Source organism: Salvelinus sp. IW2-2015, linkage group LG16 (genome assembly GCF_002910315.2).
Source record: "Salvelinus sp. IW2-2015 linkage group LG16, ASM291031v2, whole genome shotgun sequence".
Classification (NCBI taxonomy): domain Eukaryota; kingdom Metazoa; phylum Chordata; class Actinopteri; order Salmoniformes; family Salmonidae; genus Salvelinus; species Salvelinus sp. IW2-2015.
In genome coordinates this window covers 4,796,675-4,820,775 of record NC_036856.1, presented here as the reverse complement: position 1 = coordinate 4,820,775, position 24,101 = coordinate 4,796,675, and the positions used below count along the sequence as shown (strand labels likewise).

The 24,101-nt window shown below is 45.6% G+C and overlaps 1 protein-coding gene across 8 annotated transcripts in view; it reads right to left on the bottom strand.

Moving 5' to 3' along the window:
• Nucleotides 1-24,101, bottom strand: part of opa1 (OPA1 mitochondrial dynamin like GTPase) — a 63,182-nt gene that overhangs the window by 8,648 nt on the left and 30,433 nt on the right. For all 8 annotated transcript variants that reach the window (XM_024003841.2, XM_024003843.2, XM_024003846.2 and 5 more), the window contains 9 exons: nt 20,740-20,804; nt 18,616-18,692; nt 17,604-17,769; nt 15,585-15,737; nt 15,304-15,412; nt 14,588-14,808; nt 14,026-14,142; nt 13,224-13,317; nt 9,836-9,946 (listed from right to left, as the gene is read on the bottom strand). In XM_024003841.2, the coding sequence (XP_023859609.1) occupies nt 9,836-9,946; nt 13,224-13,317; nt 14,026-14,142; nt 14,588-14,808; nt 15,304-15,412; nt 15,585-15,737; nt 17,604-17,769; nt 18,616-18,692; nt 20,740-20,804 (1,113 nt within the window). The remainder of the gene's footprint in view (nt 1-9,835; nt 9,947-13,223; nt 13,318-14,025; nt 14,143-14,587; nt 14,809-15,303; nt 15,413-15,584; nt 15,738-17,603; nt 17,770-18,615; nt 18,693-20,739; nt 20,805-24,101) is intronic.

Genomic DNA, 24,101 nt, shown 5'->3' with positions numbered 1-24,101 from the left:
GTGAGTGGGACTGGGAGCGACTGGCTGGCCGGGTGTAGGGAGGGCCTCTGATCCAGCTGTTGGGAAGACGGAAGTTGTTTCCTCCACTGGCTGTCAAGGAGGGGTATAAACAGTCCGCTGTTAGAGGGGGGGGGGGGGGGGGGGGGGGGGGGGGGGGGCCCACATGTGCTTTTAACATCAGCCATGCTCCCTGTTCTACGTAAAAAAATATTTAAAAAACACACAAATATGTGTACGCATGTGTTGCGTGTGAGCTTGTGCATGCCGTGTGCGTGTGTGCGTGCAAGAGCCCATCCATGGTCGGGAGTTTGGTGTGTGTGAGAGAGTTAAGACAGGAAGAGAGCTGGCTGCAGATGAAAGGAAAGACAGAGCAGTATGTTTTAAAGCGGCGTTATGACAACTCTAAATGTAGTGTTTGTCTACTCCCAGCCCCGGAGAAAATGGACAAGTTGGCCCAGAGTCAATCTTTGATGTTTCCTCTTTACGAGAAAACGTCTAAACTAGCACTACAATTAATGCCAGAGTCTGAATCCCAAATGGCACCCTATTCCCTATGTAGTACACTWCCTTCGACCAGGGCCCAWWGGTCTTCCCATTTGGGGCACAGTCAGAGGATATACACTCAAGAAAAGAAAAAAAACTCAGCTTTGAAAATACAGCCACTAACGTCCATTTATGATAAAAGCACTTCTTTCACCATCTATTTGTCTATGTGAGGACATGAGGGGAAAGCCTAAAAAAAAACACCAAATTGATGTAGAGATCTAGAGGAGAGTAAAAGCTTAACCTAAAGGGGCAGCCAATTCATTTGCCAACGCATTCAAACGCAACGGGGCCCTTGAGAGCAAGAGCAGCATCAAATGGCCCCTAAGTGATTAAAGGGACAATTAGAAATCTGAAAAATCAGACAGTGGTCATCCCGTCACTTGTTCTGGTAAAACGGCTGAGGGAATGAGGATTGGCAATCCGCAGAGGACAAAAAAAGTAGCTCCAAATCAAACATATAGCCAAAGCATCCTCCCATGTAAAACGCAACAGTGTGATGAAATGTTGCTCCTTAGGAATCCAAAACCTCAGTACATAAAACGAATGGACATGCTACATCGCTCCATATACACGCAACAGACAAGTGCCATCTTGTCGTACAGCAGATGCTTATGCTTCCTCTAAGAGAAGAGAGCAAAAAGATAGTGTGTGTGTGTGTGTGTGTGTGTGTGTGTGGGGGCGAGCCATTTCTGCGGTGACCTGCCGCCCAGAGCAAACACAGTAAAACCTTGCGCACACACACACACACCTAATACTCCTATACGTCTTCCACTACCGCAGGAGGAAACAATCACTCCAGAGGAAGAGCAGCTCAAAGGAGAGGAGGGAAGGGGGGAAAAAGAGAGACAAAGGGGATAGAGGGAGAAGATCTGAGATGGAGTAGTGTGTGAGGGCATTCCACGGAGCAGGTCCAGACAACCTAGAGTGCTATTGTACACACACACACAATACCAGTACTAAGCTCACGGGGAGAGCTAGAAAAGACCAAGGGATGAAGGTGAAGAGAAGTGCGTATGGTGTGTGTGTGTGCAGGAGCACTCCGCCTGCCTGTGTGTTGCAAGACACGCGCTCTCCATCACTGTGACAAGCTGCATAAACACCCGCAACTTCCCTTTCAGGGCCACAACTTCATGACATCTGAAAAGCAAAGACTTATGCTTTCAGAGAGGAGGAAGACCATAGCTGGTGGCGTTTACACAGCACATTTTCTCCCATCCTGAGGAGTCAAAGGGGCGTGAGTCTGTCACAAGGCAAAAATGATGACGGCGAGAGAGAGATGGGGAAGAGGGAAAGAGATAGCGGGGGGGGGGTGGAAAACAGAGCAAGGTTTAAAGAGAGGCACGTAGACAGAGGGAGAGTGTGTATTATTGGGTTGTTGTAATTGAGTTGTGTATTACTGGAATTAAGGCAGCAGCCCACATCCAGTCAGTCGTCTCCTGACGGGCCTGCAGTTCCATATTAGCACTGGGCTCCTTTCCAGGGAGAGAGAAGAGGAGGCATCCTGCCATGCAGCTGCTCTGGCCTGTGGTGCGCTCCTCTTCTCTCCCCCTCACAAATGCACGCCCCCCCCCCCACAGTACATATACACACGTCGCTTCACCTCCACACGCCCTGCACCACCGTTAATACTCCTACGATCCGCCTCCCACACACACACCTCCCCCGTGTGAAACCTGAGTGGCACTGGGCTCTACCCGTCTGCTGCGAGTAGGGGCAAATCGCTCTTAACACCAGACTGCCCCAGGGAGCACATTTCTGCCTTTGTTAAGAGAAGTGTGTCTTCCCCCCCTTCCCCTCAAAGCATGCTGCCAGGTGAGGCTCAGGTCGTTTTGAGCAAGAGAGAGAGAGAGCATTGAAATAAAGTTTCCCTGCCCTCCATTAACGAGATGACCCCTGGCCTAATATCTTTATGAGGGGACGTCCTCTCCAGCCTTCAGATGACGATTGTGTAACACCGTGTTCAGTTTCTCTCTCTCACACACACACACACACACACCTTCCCACCCAGCTAAACTGGTGGAATCTCCTCCTGTCGAGTCTTGCAGGGGGAGGGGCCAGACAGCACACAGGTGTGTGAGAGGAGGCTCACGTCGGAGTTCAGCAAGACATTAAAAGACGTTCACTTGTATCATGTCTAATATCGCCACTAAATACATCAGCTTGTTATGTTCTATTTACCAGGAAAATGTATTGGATCTCGTTATATCATAGATGGTTAAAGACGATCCTCAGATGACTGTTGGATATTCCGACTAGATCGAGAGCCMCAAATTCATTTTTGCCCGGGGCCTGCATTTGGCTTTGTGGGCCTGTAGTTTGAGACTAGATGGAGGGTAGAGTGGTATCCAGATTTTCATACCGTTCCTGTACCATACCGCGGTATACYGTATTACCGGAAGTGCACACAAGCGCCGCCATTTCTTTCCAAATGTAAAAAAAAAATATCATAATACACATATTTAAGAAGCTGTAACCAAGAAGCTTGATCTTGCAATCTAGCCACTAAGCTAGCAAGTTAGCAAACCAAATGCATAGCTGGAGCCCTGAGCTGGTGATCATTTATTTGGCACATCTCAGATAGGGCTCCCGAGTGGCGCAGCGGTCTAAGGCACTGCATCTCAGTGCTAGAGGCGTCACTACAGACACCCTGGTTCGAATCCAGGCTGTATCGCAACCGGCCGTAACTGGGAGTCCCATAGGGCTGCGCATWATTGGCTCAGTGTCGTCCGGGTTTGGACGTCATTGCAAATAAGTATTTGTTCTTAACTGACTTGCCTAGTTAAATAAAGGTTAAATAAAAAAATTCTGCATTAGGGTGCCTCAAAACATTTTTAAAAGAGGTATTAAAATCATACCGTCTGTAGTTAAAAATACCCCAGTATACACGGTATACCACCCAAGCCTAATTGAGGGGGGAAATGGCAAAAAATAGCCTAACTTTATAGAGAACACCAAATTTCCAAGTTGGACTTCGACACTTAGTCTTGTGGCTGTGCGCTGAGCCGTATCTCAGAGCCCAGTAGAGTCTATCTGGTCATTTAGAGTGATGGGCTCCACTGCCCTTCTGAGACCTCCAGGGCAGCATCCCAAACGGCACCCAATTCCCTATATAGTGCACTACTTTTGACCAGGGCCCATAGGAAATAAGAGTGCCATTTGGGACACAGCCCCCTCTAGCACACATCTAGGTCTACATTGCAGACAGGCAACCACCTCCGCACTGTCAGAGGGCTAACCAGCACGATCCTCAACTCTTACCGCATCAAGACTGACAACCGTACATGAATGGACTGAACCCATTTGACCTAATGTAGCTAGGGTCTTAAAAAAGTGCTTCGCAAACTGTAAGGTTGGAGCGCAGAAGCGCCAGGAAAGTTCCAACGAACGTTTGAGTTCAGGAGCACCACGGCCCAACGCCTTGTTACACAAGGTAGTGTAGTCTATACCCGCTTGATAGTGTAGTCTATACCCGCTTGATAGTGTAGTCTATACCCGCTTGATAGTGTAGTCTATACCCGCTTGATAGTTGTAGTCTATTAACAAACCGCTTGATAGTGTAGTTCTATACCCGCTTGATAGTGTAGTCTATACCCGCTTGATAGTGTAGTCTATACCCGCTTGATAGTGTAGTCTATACCCGCTTGATAGTGTATCCTCCATCCCTTCAGAACCACTATCCTCCTCCTAAACAGCTTTTAATAAAGTGAAACTTCACGGAAAATCAGCCTCTACTTCTGAAGCGTCACTCCTCCGTGGTCCCGCCGAGTGGCAAAAGGATGTCGGAGGAGGACAAGCCCAGGCAGGGATACTCTCTGCGGGTTGTCTGGCTTGCAGGTAACCCTCCCTTCCGTCTCTGGAAGTGTGCAGCACCTGCAGCCATGGGCAAAGTCAACATGGTGTGTAACCATTGTGTTCCCAGCCCCGCCACCCTCCCTCATCAAACACTCCTGGAAGGAGGAGGATGRCTGCATCCCAAATGGCAGCCTATTCCCTATGTAGGTCTAGGAACTCCTCTACGGAGAAGCAGAGGACGAAGAGAGGAGTGTTCTCTCGTTTATTCTATTCCTCTCCGTTTCCCTTCTGGTGGTTTGGGGAGAGAATATGACCCCCATAGGAGGAAGTGAAGGCAGCCCCTTCTCAACTCAACCTAACAACTGATGTGTGTGTGTGTGTGTGTGTGTGTGTGTGTGTGTGTGTGTGTGTGTGTGTGTCCTTATGTGGTGTGTGTGTGTGTGTGGGTTGGTGGGTCCGTGTGTTTGTGAGTGAGAGAGGGTGTGTCAGAGAGAGAGAGTGTACATGTGTCAGTGCTTCCCGAGGATTGTTTTTCAGCGCAGTGGCAAAAGTAGTGGGGTGGGTGGGGGGGGGATGTGGTCACTTCTGCTGACTTGTACTCTGTATAACTTGTCACTTATCTTAAAGGGATAGTGCGGGATAATTCAAATAACAGTCAAATGAATTACCAGATACCATTTGAATGTCTTTTTATGCAGTATGAAGGGAGTTAAACAGTTTCGTGAGCTATTGCCAACTACGGACAATGAAAGGAACTCTATGGAAACAGCTAGCGTTCTGGTTGTTCACATAGACTTCCAGTTATAGTGCTAATGCTAGTTTGCAGCTAGCATGCTAGATATCCCTTTAAAAAGCAGAAATATTTGTTTAAAAAAAAAAAAAATTGTAGTGGCGGCAACAATTTAGCAGCCACAGGGCTATAGGCGAAACGCGGTGTGTTTGTGAGTGTGTGTTGTGTGTGTGTGTGTGTTTTGAAGAAGGGTCATACAGTCAAAAGAGAGGCGTGTATGTGTGTTCAAGGCAACACCTGAAATGCCAGTCTAGCCGGCAAACACAGATAGGAGCCAGACACAGCAACAACCATATCATAGCTGCAAGTGGAAAGCGCCGTCAATGCACACACCTTTAACAAACTAAACTGAGGAGGAACTAACAATAGGCTAGCGTGTGTGTGTGCCCTGATTGGTTGAGGGTACCCAGCACCCTCATTTTTTAACTGTGTGTATGTGTGCGTCATGGTAAATGGTGTGTGTGTGTGTGTGTGTGTGTGTGTGTGTGTGTGTGTGTGTGTGTGTGTGTGTGTGTGTGAGAGCACGCATGCACGTGTGTGTTGGAAACAGAGAGGACAAGGCCCTGGCAGGCTGGCAGCACGCCTCTCCCATGCTGCTCCACTAATGCACTTAGCAGGGCTTCACTAAATAAGCAGGCTACTGTAGTGTGGACGCCTCAGTCTGTCACTACACAATAGCCTGTTATTATGGACCGCTCTCTCTGCCTACCAACAAAGAATTACCAACACTGAGCCAGTTAGCAACGACCCAAACACACACACACACACAAAAATATAGGCTACTGTAAATGCCCACACACTACAATACAAGATAGCAACAACCCCAACACACACTCTGTCAACAGGCCTGGACTTGTCTTTATTGGAATAGTCCTCTGTATGACTAACGGTCAGTTCCCGGGGGGTCAGAGTGTGTGTGTATCCCGGCCAACAGCATATGAATTCTCTCCCAGGGTCTCCCGTTACCACGGTGGCAGGCACAAACAGAGAGGAACAAGGCCTAGTGACTCATTGCAGCCCCACTGGCATARAGGAAAGAGACACGACTGTGACCATGCCTGCTCCTCAAGGGTAGGTATCGTATTGACCACGAGTCGAGACAAAAGTACATGTGAATACGCACAGAAACACATATGGTGCTAACAGACGGGTATATTGTTGACCACGAAACACACACCTCTYAATATGTATGAAATCATACACAGATAGAAAATGGAGAACTAAGCTATATCACCCACCCAAGGAGGTGTTTTTAAATTCACCCACGCTGCAACCTCTTATCTTTTCCCTTTCACTCCTAGGTCTGCATCCCAAATGGCACCATATTGCCAATCAGGGTTGCCTAGGCTACTTTGAAACAAGGTAAGACTTAACTCATAAAATGAAGTAAAACGTTTCAGGGTTCAAATAATTAAGTAATAAAAAACTGAAATACCTTATTTACATAAGTATTCAGACCCTTTGATACTCGAAATTGAGCTCAGGTGCCTCGTTTCCGTTGAGCATCCTTGAGATGTTTCTACAACTTGATTAGAGTCCACCTGTAGTAAATTCAATTTATTGGACATGATTTGGAAAGGCACACACCTGTCTATTAAAAGGTCCCACAGTTGATGGTTTTTGCCCTGACCATGTACTAAGCCATGAGGCCGAAGGAATTGTCCGTAGAGCTCCGAGACAGGATTGTGTCGATGCACKGATCTGGGGAAGGGTACCAAAAAATGTCCGCAGCATTGAAGGTCCCCAAAAACACAGTGGCCTCCATCATTCTTAACTGGAAGAAGTTTGGAACCACCAAGACTCTTCCTAGAGATGGCCGCCCGGCAAAACTGAGCAATCGGGAGAGAAGGGCCGTGGTCTGGGAGGTGACCAAGAACTCGATGGTCACTCTTACAGAGCTCCAGAGTTCCTCTGTGGAGATGGGAGAACCTTCCAGAAGGACAACCATCTCTGCAGCACTCCACCAAAATCAGGCCTTTACGGTAGAGTGGCCAGAGGGAAGCCACTCCTCGGCAAAATGCACATGACAGCCTGCTTGGAATTTGCCAAAAGGCACCTAAAGACTCTTAGACCATGAGAAACAAGATTCTCTGGTCTGATGAAACCAAGATTGAACTCTTTGGCCTGAATGCCAAGCGTCACATCAGTAGGAAACCTGGCACCATCCCTACMGTGAAGCATGGTGGTGGCAGCATCATGCTGTGGGGATGTTTTTCAGCGGCAGGGACTGGGAGACTATTCAGGATTGAGGGAAGGGGAACGAAGCAAAGTACAGAGAATCCTTGATGAAAAGCTGCTCCAGAGTGCTCAGGACCTCAGACTGGAGCGAAGATTCACCTTCCAACAGGACAACGACCCTAAGCACACAGCCAAGACAACGCAGGAGTGGCTTCCGGACAAGCCTCAATGTCTTTGAGTTGCCCAACCAGAGCCCGGACTTGAACCTGATCGAACATCTCTGGAGACCTGAAAATAGCTGTGCAGCAATGCTCCCCATCCAACCTGACAGAGCTTGAGAGGATCTGCAGAGAAGAATGGGAGAAACTCCCCAAATACAAGTGTGCCAAGCTTGTCGCGTCAAACCCAGAAGACTCGAGGCTGTAATCGCTTCCAAAGGTGCTTCAACAAAGTTCTGAGTAAAGGGTCTGAATAGTTGTGTAAATGTGATTTCATTTTTTATTTATTAATTTGCTAAAATTTCTAAAAACTTGTTTTTGCTTTGTCATTACGGGGTATTGTGTGTAGATTGATGAGAAAAAAAACWATTTAAATACATTTTAGAATAAAGCTGTATAACGTAACAAAATGTGAAAAAAGTCAAGGGGTCTGAATGCTTTCCAAAGGCACTGTATATACACAGTATCAGTCAAAAATGTGGACACCCTACTCATTCAAGGGATTTTCTGAATTTCTTTACTATTTTCTACATTGTAAAATTCTACATTGTAGACATCAAAACTATGAAACATATGGAATCATGTAATAACCAAATAAAAGTGTTAAACAAATCAAAAGATATTTTATATTTGAGATTTTTCAAAGTAGCCACCCTTTGCCTTGATAGCGTTGCACATTCTTGGCATGGTCTCAACCAGCTTGAAGAGATGGAATGCATTTCAATTAACAGGTGTGCCTTGTTAAAAGTTAATTTGTGGAATTCAAGGCACACTTAACCAGAATCTTCAGCYATACACTTTCCATCTGGTTTGCACTTAGTGGGACTATCATTTGTTTTTCAACAGGACAATGACCCAAAACACACCTCCAGGCTGTGTAAGGGCTATTTGCCCAAGAAGGAGAGTSATGGAGTGCTGCTTCAGATGACCTGGCCAAAATCACCCGACCTCAACCCAATTGAGATGGTTTGGGATGAGTTGGACTGCAGAGTGAAGGAGTGCTCAGCATWCGTGGGAACTCCTACAAGACTATTAGAAAAGCATTCCTCTTGAAGTTGGTTGAGAGAATGCTAAGAGTGTAAAAAGCTGTCATCAAGGCAATCGGTGGCTACTTTGAAGAATCTCAAATATATATTAAAAAAAAAGTGCTTTCCCTATTATTCTACAATGTAGAAAATAGTAAAAATAAAGAAAAACCCTTGAATGAGTAGGTGTGTCCAAACTTTTGACTGGTACGGTATATTCAGATGGGTCATATAGTGCACTACCATAGTAAAATGATACTATGACCATGTTGAAAGTTATAGACGCACACGCACTTAGAAGTGGCAGGCACTGTCACTTTGCTTACTCTGTTATCAGTGTGTGTGTGTGTGTGTGTGTGTGTGTGTGTGTAAGAGCAAGTCTGGGCTTGTCGACTCTCCACTCGGCCGCTCCACATATTGCTGTGTTTAAATCAGCAGAGCTTCTTACCAGAGAGCAGGGCTGGGCTAGTAGACATGACAGGCGGCGGGCAGCACACTGTTACCTAAATGCTGCTGCCAGACACTCTCTTTCCCGCTCTTTTGCTTACCACCTCCTCTCCTGAGAGCAGCAATTAAAGTCAAGTCCCAATGAGAGATGAAAGAGAGAGCGAGAGAGTGTGTGTGAGTGTGTCCATACGCACATGCATTCACGTGTCATGAAGTAGAGAGCGTGTGTGTGAGTGTGTCCATACGCACATGCATTCACGTGTCATGAAGTAGAGAACGTGTGTGTCTGCTAACTTCCTAAAGTTTAAGGTCATGTAAAAATGTGTGTGTCCAGAATTCACATGCGTGTGGTGGGGGGGGGTATACAGTAAATTCAGCTACGCAGTGGTCAGAGCGTGTCTAAGACTTCAGTGGCACGAAGCAGACATCCCACTGTTAGCGGTCAATCCGTAGCAGTAACAGACACGGGATAGTCAAGCGCTGACATATGGTGAATGAGAAGACTTCACCTTTCCTTTACCACCACTGCCATCTAGTGGCGTCTGGTACGTTGCAAAACCACACGGGTCGTCAAATCGGCGAAAGAGAAACGCACAGCCCAATCCATCATATTCAAAACAATATTTGTTCTACATAAATATTTGTTCTTCCACTAGGTACCATAATATAAGTGATCTATTCGTTAGTAAGGCATAAACAGGAGGGGCCACAAATGTGACTGTACCATTCTGGTTAAACCGAAGTGTGTGTATGTAGCTGGTGGGGGTGTGTGTGTGTGTGGGGGTGTGTGTGTGTGGGGGTGTGTGTGTGTGGGGGTGTGTGTGTGTGAGGTGACTCACTGAGGTCCTCTGCCAGCTGTACTCTGCGTCCGGTGATGAGGTGGACCTTCCTCTCGTTGTCCTCACCAAAGTCCTCCAGCACCTCCTTCACGTTCTTCTCCAGGCGCCGCACTGAATACGTGAACACACACCACAAAATGTCAGACGTCAAAGACACAGCAAACACAGACCTACAAGGAGTCTACAAAACATTAAGGACACCTGCTCTTTCCATGACAGGCTGACCAGGTGAAAGCTATGATCCCTTATTGATGCCACTTCTTATATCCACTTCAATCAGTGTAGATGAAGGGGATGAGACAAGTTAAAATACGGATTTTTAAGCCTTGATACAATTGAGATGGATTGTGTGTGTGCCATTCAGAGGGTGAACGGGCAAGACAAAAGAGCCTTTGAACGGGTAGTAGGTGCCAGGAGCACTGGTTTGCGTTAAGAACGGCAACGCTGCTGGGTTTTTCCACACTTTCACACAGTTGCCCATGTGTATCAAGAATCATCCACCACCCAAAGGACATATACATACATATATATACCTAGGAATATGGAGCAAGTGCTCTTTGAACAAGACAGTTGAGCTTACAATAAGGCCGGGTGACATATCAAAATTATTTTGATTAACTCAAATCTATATATTGTTTTTATGGGCGGTGATGTCCGCTTGTTCTAATGTCGTCTTTTTGGTCTCGTCTCCTTCGTTCCGTCTGCGCTGTGTGCACCTTCCCATTTACACCAGATGTCTACATAATGAGGAGATGCTCATGTCTCCGCCGTAACAATGGGAGTCGTTGTTCCAAAGGTGGGAGGGCAAGCGACAAGCTGAGGTCCAGAATAAGTCCCTAGAAACGCATTGGGGTTATTTTGGACAGAATGAAACCTCTCGCGTCACCTCTTCCTCTCGGTTCTCACACACACACACACACACAGCCCCTACCACTGCCACTCACGTCAACAAAGATCTCCGACAAGCGGTTTCAACTCGCTATTTGCATTTGCGGTTTGGTCCGACAGAATAGATCATATGGACACTGGAACACAGTGAGACGTTATTTTACTGTAATAAAGGTTAGCCTTTCTAATGATACCCTTTTTATGTCTCAACTCCTCAAATTGCGTGCTGAGCGAGACACTACTAAAAACGTGAGTACCAATGATCATCATCATTGAGATATTGTTCATGAGACCCGTGTTAACTTGCAACAAGAAGTTATTCATTATTAGTGAATGTATTATGCATGGTTCTGTTTAAATTTGGAACAGAAAGGGCATTTTCATAGACCTGAAAGCCATTATATAATTACATTATTATTACATTATCTTATGGTTGGTAAGGCATACAGTACATACAGAAAGTATTCAGACCCTCCTTTGACTCAATCTACACACAATACCCCAGAATGACAAGGCGAAAACCGGTTTAGACATTTTTGCAAATGTATAAAAAATAGAAACAGAAAAACATTATCTACATACGTTTTCAGACCCTTTGCTATGACTCGAAATTGAGCTCAGTTGCATCCGGTTTCCATTGATCATCCTTGAGATGTTTCTACAACTTGATTGGAGTCCACCTGTGGTACAATCAATTGATTGGACATGATTTGGAAAGGCACACACCCGTCTATATAAGGTCCCACAGTTAACAGTGCATGTCAGAGCAAAAACCAAGCCATGAGGTCAAGGGAATTGTACGTTGAGCTCCGAGACAGTATTGTGTCGAGGCACAGATCTGGGGAAGGGTACGAAAACATTTCTGCCACATTGAAGGTCCCCAAGAACACAGTGACCTCCATCATTCTAAAAAGGAAGAAGTTTGGAACCACCAAGACTCTTCCTAGAGCTGGCCACCCGGTCAAACTGAGCAATCGGAGGAGAAGGGCCTTGGTCAGGGAGGTGACCAAGAACCCGATGGTCACTCTTACAGAGCTCCAGAGTTCCTCTGTGGAGATGGGAGAACCTTCTAGAAGGACAACCATCTCTGCAGCACTCCACCTTTATGGTAGAGTGGCTAGACAGATGTAAAAAGCACATGACATCCCACTTGGAGTTGGCCAAAAGACACCTAAAGGACTCTCAGACCATGAGAAACAAGATTATATGGTCTAATGAAACCAAGATTGAACTCTTTGGCCTGAATACCAAGCGTCTGGAGGAAACCTTGTAGCGTCATACCCAAGAAGACCCAAGACTGTAATCGCTGCCAAAGGTGCCTCAACAAAGTACTGAGTAAAGGGTCTGAATACTTACATAAATGTGATAGTTTATTTGTAATCATTTGCCCAAAAAATGCAAACCTGTTTTTGCTTTGTCATTATGGGGTATTGTGTTTAGATTGATGAGGGGGGGGAAAAAACAATTCAATCAATTTTAGAATAAGGCTGTAACCTAACAAAATGTAGAAAGAGTCAAGGGGTCTGAATACTTTCCGAATGCACTGTACATTTATCCTAAGTATAATTTCACGAGCTCTGAATTCAATAGATTATTGCTGTCTGTTTGAAGTGCAGCGTATTTGACCTTTAATTGAACAATCAACTTATTTCGAGAAAACATTTGAAAAAAAACGTGATATACTGTGAAGTCTATAAAAGTTTTAGACATGACTTTTAGGCCATATCGCCCAGCCCTAGCTTACAGCACATCTGGTTCCACCATATAGCTCAGCTAGTGGCAATAGCTGCATCCCAAATGGCACCGTATTCACTACGGGCCCCGGTAAACAACTACGCACTAGGTCAAAAGTAGTGCACTATGTAGGGAATAGGGTGCCATTTGGGACATGGGCTATAATTCTTCTGTGTCTGCTACCTAGCTCCCCAGTACACCGTAGCTCACTCAGACAGGGTCAGACTGAGGGCAGACATTCTCCGTTCAAACTCTATGACTCAACGGACTGTTCACCGTCCCTCTCATTTGAACCAGTTAAAGAGTTATAAAGCCTTCAATTTCAGGCCGGTGGGGCCGGTATGCAGCTGCCTGCCTGTATGCCCTAGTGAGGGCTTGWGTGATGGCAGACTGAGATGGTACATGACAATAATATTGACCATGGGCGGTTGGTTCTGCCCTGCTAAGCCCCAGTTCCTTGTAGCTCAGTCTTGGATGACCCCGCCCAGTTCTGTCGAGCACCAACGTTAACTAACTCATGATAATCAAGCTAGCCATGAAGCCTATGCTGGCTTGGTAATCTCTGCAACAACGAACACAGGAAGTCTGTTCCACTGGTTTCCAGTTTGAGTTCCACATTTTGTAACGGCTGAAACCCTAATTCCCAGCCCTACACCCCGGTCCCAGCCCTACACCCCGGTCCCAGCCCTACACCCCGGTCCCAGCCCTACACCCCGGTCCCAGCCATATACCCCGGTCCCAGCCCTACACCCCGGTCCCAGCCTACCCTCTGTGTTGGTTAGCTGCTGTCTGAGTGTGTTGGCTGTGATCAGCAGCATCCTCTGGATCCTCCAGAACAGCACTACGTCATTGCACTCCAGCTATGGAAGAAGAGAAACAGACTTTGAAACTGAGACAGGGTAGAAGTTACACGAATGGTTTTTACTGCAGGCAGGGGAAAGGGTAGTGTAGATCGATGGACAATGGACTACAGTCCAAAGGTGCGTTCAACAAGGGAAATAGTTCGCAACCGTTATCTCACATACGATGACACGTTCCATTTATTTTCTGTTAACTGCAGCGTCAATGCAACAATGCTGCGTAATACATTCTTCAGTCAAACTGTTTTCATTATGCAATGCAATTGTTTACTGAATACGTGTGCAACATTCACCTTTTGCTTCCACTTCGGTCAAGTCTACGCGTACAATTTGATGCATACGTTGGATATATCCAACATATGCACCACACAGAACACATCGAAGACGCTACCGGCAGATTCCGTTGGAAACGAGCGTCCTTCCGATTTAGGCTATTACATCTAGTAAGAATGAATAATCTTTACAAAAATGAGCTATTTGTGGCTTCATCGTAACATCTTGGAACGTTCATTCAAATCGTTCAACTGGAATTGTTACTATGGTAACATGTTCGCCGAAACGGAAGCCTTGTCGAATTCACCCTCAATGTGTCTCTGAAATCTTAGTTGAGAACAGCTACCTCTGGCAGCTTACTTTGGAGCCTAGGTCACTTACCTCCGAGTCGACAAAGTGTCTCTGGCAGCTTACCTTGGAGCCTAGGTCACTTACCTCCGAGTCGACAAAGTGTCTCTGGTAGTAGTAGAAGCCTCGTCTACACAGGTTACAGTGCTGCAGGGCCTTCTGCAGGAAGTGACGTCTGTACAGTTGGTGCCATGTGTCCTTGATCTGGAACACAGGAAGTAGTAGAGGGCCAGAATGCGAGAGGGACAGGCTATGCTTCATGGTGTCTTGTGATGTGGGATAGTGTGTGTGTGTGTGCATCTATATACAATTTTATTTTAATTAACCCTTATTTTACCAGGTAAGATGACTGAGAACACATTCTCATTTACAGCAATGACCTGGGGAATAGTTACAGGGGAGGACGAATGAGCCAATTGTAAACTGGGGATGATTAGGTGGCCATGATGGTATGAAGGACAGATTGGGAATTGATATACTTGTGTCTTTGAGTACTCATCTATCAGTAGTGATCTGAAAACACAACTTCCACCTGCCCAGTTCCTCAATAAATGCATACGTACTTATTGCAAAGTTATTACATGCATTACTCCACTGGAGTTCCTAAGACTTGTGACCAGAAAATGTGACCAGAGTTGGTCTCCCTCACCAGGGCAGGGTCCACCTCCACCCCTCGGCCCTCCAGGTTCTTGCGGACAGTGGTGACCTCGTCGTTGGCCAGGTAGGCCGTGTGGTCCTCGTGGAGCTTCAGCAGGCGCTCCAGCTCGTTTCTGGTTTCGTTGCGGGTGTGCTGCTCGGGCGAGCGGTTCTTCCAGCCCATCCAGCGCTGCTTCCAGTCAGGACCCACCATGTCATTTATCACAGAGTCGGCTAGGAGACACACACAGAGGCAGTAAGATCGTAGTATTAGAGGTAGTGTAGAAGTAGAGAGGTGCAAAGAGGGAGGGAGGAATAGAAATTAAGTTTGTCACGATACCAATATCGCGATCCTCGGAAGTATGGCGGTAAGGATACAAAACATAAAGCGGATTTCGTTTCTTGAGGAAAACAGTCCCAGTGTTAGAAACAAACAGCATTATGTTGTCACCTCGAGTCACATTTGTTTATTTGGCAAGCTATAGCACCCACAATTTTACATAAAGTAGCTTTTTAATAGGACCATAGATTTTAGTCTAATTCCTGTTTCCGCCATGGAAAATTTGGTGTCGTAGTACAGCGATTCTGGTATCGTGACAACCCTAACAGAGATGGACAGGTGCAGAGAGAGGGAGACACACACACAGCAGCTACACAGTCAGTGAAAGATCAAGGAAGGGGTTGATTGTAAAGGCGGTAAGCCATGGTGAAGGTGGGTGTGTAACCCACTGTCTTTGAGGCGCGCCTGCAGGGTCTCCTCCATGAACTGGATGGCTGCGTCCCACTGGGGCTTGTCTGTGATGGAGCGGTCCTCCAGAGCATTGTGCTGGATCACCCTCTGACAACGCACACAGACAGGAGAACGGACATTACGCACAAGGGAAGACCGGAAACCTGAACGTATAATAATGTTTGCCTGCTGTATATGTGGTTGAATATGAGAAAGAGAATTGCAATGTCAGTCTTTTTACTGTGTGTGTGTGTGTGTGTGTGTCTCCATGTTTAAGTACCAGGCTGTCCATGGCCCTCTCGTTCCACTTGTGCCTCTTGATGCTCTCGTCCTTCACCGCCTCCTTGAGCTTGTCAAATATGTCGTCCTGGTCCTTCCCTTTATACTCGGCCATAAAGCGGGCGAACTCCTCCTGCAGCGTCTCCCAGGCAACCTGGGGGGGAACAGAGAGGAGAGGATCGGGCCTTGTATCAACACAGCACCATGGCCGGCTACAGAGACAATGTCACAGTGACAATGCGACAGTATCCGCATACCATTACTGTCATACCAATCAGAATGGTCACCGACATAGTGATTGCGAGGAAAACGCAAATTTGGAACAAAAAGGACATAATTGACTACCACAGTAAAACCATCCATCGCCAATGATAATATATTTGTTTCCATCATCTGAAATAAACCACAACAGAGAGTCCTGACGAGACACAAACAATTCCTTATGACATTTACAGTGCATTTGGAAAGTATTCTGACCACTTGACTTTTCCCCCCTCATCAATCTAAACACAATACCCTATAATGACAAAGCAAAAACAGTTTTTTAGAAATGTCCGCAAATGTATAAAAATTAAAAATAAACTTTACTCAGTACTTTGTTGAAGCACCTTTGGCAGCGATTACAGCCTCGAGTCTTCTTGGGTATGACAGTACAAGCTTGGCACACCTGTATTTGGGGAGTCTCTCTCATTCTTCTCTGCAGATCCTCTCAAGCTCTGTCAGGTTGGATGGGGAGCGTCGCTGCACAGCTATTTTCAGGTATCTCCAGAGATGGTCGATCGGGTTCAAGTCCGGACACTGGCTGAGCCACTCAAGGACATTGAGTCTTGTCCCGAAGCCACTCCTGCGTTGTCTTGGTTATGTGCTTAGGGTCATTGTCCTGTTGGAAGGTGAATCTTCGCTCCAGTCTGAGGTCCTGAGCGCTCTGGAGCAGGTTTCCATCAAGGATCTCTGTACTTTGCTCCGTTCATCTTTCCCTCGATCCTGACTAGTCTRCCAGTTCCAGCYGCTGAAAAACATCCCCACACCATGATGCTGCTACCACCACCATGCTTCACAGTAGGGATGGTGCCAGGTTCCCTCCAGACGTGATGCTTGGCATTCAAGCCAAAGAGTTTTATTAYACCAGAGAATCTTGTTTCTCATGGCCTGAGAGTCCTTTAGGTGCCTTTTGGCAAACTCCAAGCGGGCTGTCATGTGCATTTCACTGAGGAGTGGATTCCGTCTGGCCACTCTACCATAAAGGGCTGAAAGGTGGAGACCCACAGAGATGATTGTCCTTCTGAAAGGTTCTCCCGTCTCCACAGAGGAACTCAGGTGCTCTGTCAGAGTAACCATCGGGTTCTTGTTCACCTCTCTGACCAAGGCCCTTCTCCCCGATTGCTCAGTTGGCCGGGCGGCCAGCTCTAGGAAGAGCCTTGGTGGTTCCAAACTTTTTCCATTTGAGAATGATGGAGGCCACATTGTTCTTGGGGATCTTCAGTGCTGCAGAAATGCAGTACCCTTCCCCAGATCTGCCTCAACACAATCCTGTCTCAGAGCTCTAGAGACAATTCCTTTGACCTCATCGCTTGGTGTTGCTCTGACATGCACTGTCAACTGTGAGACCTTATATAGACAGGTGTGTGCCTTTCCAAATCATGTCCAGTCAATTGAATTTCCCACAGGTGGACTCCAATCAAGTTGTAGAAACATCTCAAGTATGATCAATGGAAACAGGATGCACCCGAGCTCAATTTCGTGTCTCATAGCAAAGAGTCTGAATACTTATGTAAATAAGTTGTTTCTTATTTTTAATACATTTGCAAAACATTCTTAAAAAACAGTTTTTGCTTTGTCATTATGGGGTATTGTGCGTAGATGGATGAGGGAATATGTTTATTTAATCAATTTTAGAATAAGGCTGTAACGTAACAAAGTGTGGAAAACGGGAAGATGTCAGAATACTTTCCTAATGCACTATAGCTCCACAGCCATGAAGAGATTTAAAGAGATTGAGGTAGCAGCAGTCTAACTCTACCTCTAATGCCTTGTGAGGCAGCTGCTTGTCCGTCCACTGTTTGAGCTTGATGTCCACGGTGGTGTTGAAGGTGCCAGAGTTCATGGTCTGGGCTGCCGGCAGGTAGATGTTCTCGATGACGTGTGTGGACACGCGCTCCCACAGCTTCTTCTGTAGGATGGCCTCCCTGCAGGGGCAAAGGGCAGATGGGCGAAATACAACCTAGTGAGCGCTTTGTGGTRGGACACCGCTTTGGAGACAACYCTATGCGGGTGCATCCCAAAATGACACCCTATTCCTTATACAATGCTCTACTTTTGGTCAAAAGTAGTGTACTAGATAGGGAACAYGATGCCTTTTGGGACAAATCCCCATGAAAGCCCAGCAGCTTGTTAACTAAAGCTTGGCTCTTTATCTGACCAGGGCTGTATGACAATGGGACAAACCCCTACTCAATCCCCCTGGGCTGCTGGTGAAGACTCATTTATCACAAAACACACACACACTCATATTTCATACACAACCCTTTGTTTTTGCTCCCAGCTCCACTCGTATCAATACAACACACTTCTCAGACGCTTCGATTGCATTGCTGGCTAACAGGGCCATCTTGGCTCCCCCACCAACCCCAGTCGCACCGTAGCCCATTCATCAGAGCATTGATCCAGTGCTACAGATGGGGCTCGGAGGGGCTCTTAGCCTCTCACCAACCACTGGACATCCATCTCATTTAGCCTACTGCTAACCTCTGGGGAGGGGGGGGGGGGGCTGAGACCAACACACAGAAACACAGACAGGCGCACACACACTAGCCACCTGCACCATTCTACAGCAAAGCCGTCTAAGGGCCGCGGAATTCCTGAATTAATTTAATGACCTTTGAATATGAAGCATAGAACACTTAGTTGATGTTGGCCATATTATTTGAATGTCTTAGAAAACTAAATAATAATGTACATAAAGCTGTAGGTGATAAAACGTCATTTGAAGGGGAACTTAATTCATCACGGGAAACATGAGGGCAAACACTAACCAGTGTTTCGGTGTCACTTGACTCAAGCTAATAACTTCATCCAAGATTTCGTTCTTGGCTTTTTCGAAGAGTTCATTCTGGAGGATAGGATGAACAGAAAACTCATGATTAGCTGGTGGAATCTGGCACTGTTGACCATTCTTTCAAAATGTCAGAAAAAACCTAGACATGAAAACTGGACTGGTGAAGGACATTATTGTGGACAGAAGCAGACAGAGTCTTAACTAGAGTTACCTATAATTAAGTAAAACAATATATAGGCCTAAAGAAATATAATAGTACACAAGACAGAGATATATATGTAGTGTATTCGGAAAGTATTGAGACCCCTTGACTTGTCCACATMTTGTTAKGTTATAGCCTTATTCTAAAATTGACTGGATTAAACACATTTCTCATCAATCTACACACAAWACCCCATAATAACAAAGCAAAAACAGGTTTGGCAAATATATAAAAAATTGAATTTAAAAATCTACTCATTCAAGGGACTTTAAAATGTTTACTATTTTCTACATTGTAGAATAATAATGAAGACATCAAAACTATGAAATAACACATACGGAATCATGTAGTAAAACAAAATATATTTCATATTTGAGGTTCTTCAAAGTAGCCACCCTTTGCCTTGACAGCTTAGCACACTCTTGGCATTCTCTCAACCAGCTTCATGAGGTAGTCACCTGGAATGTATTTCAATTAACAGGTGTGCCTTATCAAAAGTTAATTTGTGGAATTTCTTTCCTTCTTAATGCATTTGAGCTAATCAGTTGTGTTGTGACAAGGTAGGGTTGGTATACAGGAGATGCCATGAGGTTGAAGGAATTGTCCATAGAGCTCCGAGACAGGATTGTGTTGAGGCACAGATCTGGGGAAGGGTACCAAAAAATGTCTGCAGCATTGAAAGTCCAAGAACACAGTGAACTCCATCATTCTAAAAAGGAAGATGTTTGGAACCACCAAGACTCTTCCTAGAGCTGGCCGCCCGGCCAAACTGAGCATTTGGGGGAGAAGGTCCTAGATCACGGAGGTGACCAAGAACCCAATGGTCACTCTGAAAGAGCTCCAAGGTTCCTCTGTGGAGATGGGAGAACCTTCCAGAAGGACAACCATCTCTGCAGCACTCCATCAATCAGGCCTTTATGGTAGAGTGGCCAGACGTGCCTTTTAATGAGGAATGGCTTCTATGACAGCCCAATTGGAGTATGCCACAAGGCACCAAAAGACGAGAAACATCAGACCATGAGAAACAAGATTCTCTGGTCTGATGAAACCAAGATTGAACTCTTTGGCCTGAATGCCAAGCGTCACGTCTGGAGGAAACCTTGCACTACCCTTACGGTGAAGCATGGTGGTGGCAGCATCACACTGTGGTGATGTTTTCAGTGGCAGGGACTGGGAGACAAGTCAGGATCAAGGAAAAGATGAACGGAGCATAGTACAGAGAGATCCTTGATGAAAACCTTCTTCAGAGCACTCAGGACCTCAGACTATGTTGATGTTTCACCTTCCAAAAGGACAACAACCCTAAGCACACACCCAAGACAACGCAGAAGTGGCTTCGGGACAAGTCTCTGAATGTCTTTGAGTGACCCAACCAGCCAGAGCCGGGACTTGAACCCGATCGAACATCTCTGGAGAGACCTGAAAACAGCAACGCTCTCCAACCTGACAGAGCTTGAGAAGATATGCAGAGAATGGGAGAAACTCCCCAAATACAGGTGTGCCAAACCTGTAGCATCATACCCAAGAAGACACGAGGCTGTAATTGCTGCCGAAGGTGCTTCAACAAAGTACTGCGTAAAGGGTCTGAATACTTACGTAAATGTGATATTTCAGTTTAGTATTTTTAAATACATTTGCAAAAATTTCTAGAAACTTGTTTTTGCTTTGTCATTTTGGGGTACTGTGTGTAGATTGGTGAGGGAAAAAAATACAATTGAATCTATTTCAGAATAAGGCTGTAACGTACCAAAGTGTGGAAAAAGTCAAGGGGTCTGAATACTTTCCGAACACACTGTGTGTGTGTGTGTGTGTGTGTGTGTGTGTGTGTGTGTGTGTGTGTGTGTGTGTGTGCGTGTGTGTGTGTATATATATATATGTGTGTGTATCGATGGTCCTTACCCTGTCCAGCTCTCGCAGACGGGGGTAGTTGTTCTTCCACTCTGTCTCCAGGTTGAAGCGGGACGCTGATGGAGGAGAGGACAGACAGTTCTTTGTCATAGTACAGGCTAATTCAAATAATATATACACCATGTTAGGGCTGTCCCCGACTAAAAAAAAAAATCTTGGTCGACCGAGAGTCATCTGTTCTTTAGACCAATCGATTGGTCGAAATGTTAAAACTAGTATTTTTCCATATATAGACACCTCATGTTTGAATAAAATCAACTACACGTAGGCTACTAAGCTTCTCTGATGCTTTAAGCGCTGCGATTAAAAATGAAGACAGACAAATTACTAGTGGGAGTCAGATCAATACAGCCTAACAAATGTTTAAAAACTGTTCCGACCCTCCTCCCGTTGCTGCTGGCCTGCACAGATTCTACTGTTATGCTCCTGAAGTTGCCAGTAATAGGCTACACCGGCCGTCGACAACCTTTTCCATTTGGAGTGCCAAGCTATCGTACCATTTCTACTGATCTGCGTGCTGATTTTCATATGCACATTTTCGTGGAACAGTTTAATTTAATTTATAATAAAATTATATCTAAATGAAAATGATACAAATCTAAAAGTAACTTCTATTGCCATTGCAAATACGTAAAAAGAGCCTACATAAAGACAACAAATAAAAACATTGCAGCCCGCAGGTAGAAAACATCCTGATAAACACAACCTATAAATCACATAGGCCATGCATGGCCTGTCTGCAAGTTACTTGAAACATTGTATCAACTATTAACTTGGTCAAGCCTAAGCTAGTGCTAGCCAACTTGCAACATTGTATAAAATATTCTGGGCCCTCAGAGTTTCTTGAGTCAGTGAGCTCCGAACAGACAGACACTGCTGTAGGCTATTTGCGCAAGGGATAAGAAGTAAATCAGATAGGCCTCTTATGTTTCCACCGGACCAGAGCATGACATTTTATTCCCCTTTCATTCTGAGTGGTTATCGAAAGGGAGAGAGCTGGAACGATCTTTCAAATTGACAATAGTTCCTCAACGTAGCCTTTCTCAATGGACGTAAAAACAGACTTTGTTAACTTGCTGTTTGAGGCAAAGAAAAAACGACTTTGAGAAGCTATACAGTGATGGCGAGTTAATAATCAGAAACAGTATCAAATCCCCAAATGGGCACATGTATAAGCCTACATTTGTGTGCTGGCCAGGTAGCCTAGGCCTACTTCTGTGTGTAATCAGGTGCGTGTCCTTACTCCAGATTGACAGGAGCGCTCCAAACATTAAACAATTAATAAATTGCCATCTCGTAAAAGGAATTAAATAAACCAAAACGGTGTAGCCTAGGTTGTGCGCGCCGCAAGRAACGTGTCCACTCCTATAACGACAACGGTAAGACCAATAATAATAATAAGTTGAACGCATTAAAATAAATMACCGTAACCAAACAAACATTGTAGGTTAGAAATGGTAATTAAATGTAAATGTTCAACTGGTGATACTGGTGTGCCATACCCGCGGCCTCCGCAATGGATTAGTCCACTCATACAGGTGTAAATCAGACGGGTGTCTCATGTGCCATCATTTTTTACAATATATTTTACACTGCTTGACAATTAAAAAAAATATATTGGTCGACCAACAGCCTATGGACCAAACAATCAACCAGTTGACTAAATGGGGCAGCCCAACACCATGCATATAGCGGATGCTTTTATCCAAAGCGACTTACAGTCAAATGTGCATACGTTTTTTTTTTTATTTATAATGCAATGGCGCCCCCAGGTGGTGAGGGTAGGTAACAACATCTCCACCCCGCTGATCCTCAACACTGGGGCCCACAAGGGTGCGTTCTGAGCCCTCTCCTGTACTCCCTGTTCACCACGACTGCTGGCCATGCACGCTCCAACTCAATCATCAAAGTTTTCGGATGACACTACAGTGGTAGGCTTGATCACCAACAACGACGAGACGGCTACAGGGAGGAGGTGAGGGCCCTCGGAGTGTGGTGTCAGGAAAATAACCTCATACTCAACGTCACAAACAAAGGAGATGATTGTGGACTTCAGGAACAGCAGAGGGGAGCACCCCCCTATCGCACATCGAGGGTCAGTAGTGGAGAAGGTGGAAAGTTTTAAGTTCCTCGGTGTACACATCACGGACAAACTGAATTGGTCCACCCACACAGACAGCGTTGTGAAGAAGGCGCCAGCAACGCCTCTTTCAACCTCAGGAGGCTGAAGAAATTCGGCTTGTCACCAAAAGCACTCACAAACTTCTACAGATGCACAATCGAGAGCATCCTGTCGGGCTGTATCACGCCTGGTACGGCAACTGCTCCGCCCACAACCGTAAGGTCTCTCAGAGGGTAGTGAGGTCTGCAGAACGCATCACCAGGGGCAAACTACCTGCCCTCCAGGACACCTACACCACCCGATGTCACAGGAAGCCATAAAGAGCATCAAGGACAACAACCACCCAAGCCACTGCCTGTTCACCCCGCTATCATCCAGAAGGCGAGGTCAGTACAGGTGCATCAAAGCAGGGACGAGAGACTGAAAAACAGCTTCTATCCCAAGGCCATCAGACTGTTAAACAGCCACCACTAACATTTAGCGGCCGTGCCAAACTACTGACTCAACTCCAGCACTTTAAAAATGGGAATTGATGGAAATTATGTAAAAATGTACCACTAGCCACTTTAAGCAATGCCACTTAATACTATGTTTACATACCCTACATTACCCATCTCATATGTATATATACTGGTACTCTATATCATCTACTGCATCTTGCCATCTTTATGCAATACATGTACCACTAGCCACTTTAAACTATGCCACTTTATGTTTACATACCCTACGAGTACTCATCTCATACGTATATACCGTACTCTATACCATCTACTGCATCTGCCATGCCGTTCTGTACCACCACTCATTCATATATCTTTATGTACATATTCTTTATCCCTTTACACTTGTGTGTGTGTGTAAGGTAGTAGTGTGAATTTTAGGTAGAGATTACTGTTGGTTATTACTGCATTGTCGGAACTAGAAGCACAAGCATTCGCTACACTCGCATTAACATCTGCTAACCATGTGTATGTGACTAATAAAATTTGATTTGATTTGATTTGAATGAAAAATAAGATCTTCGCAATCAACAGTAGCCTAGGCCAAACTTCTGGTTTTCTGTCGTACCGTGATAATTAATTACACCCACCTGGTGTCCCACATCTAAATCGCGTCCTTGATTAAGGGGATATTTCTCCTCTGTCCTTTGTCTTCTGTAGCTCAGTTGGTAGAGAATGGCGCTTGCAACACCAGGATAGTGGATTCAATTCCTGGGACCACCCATAATGTA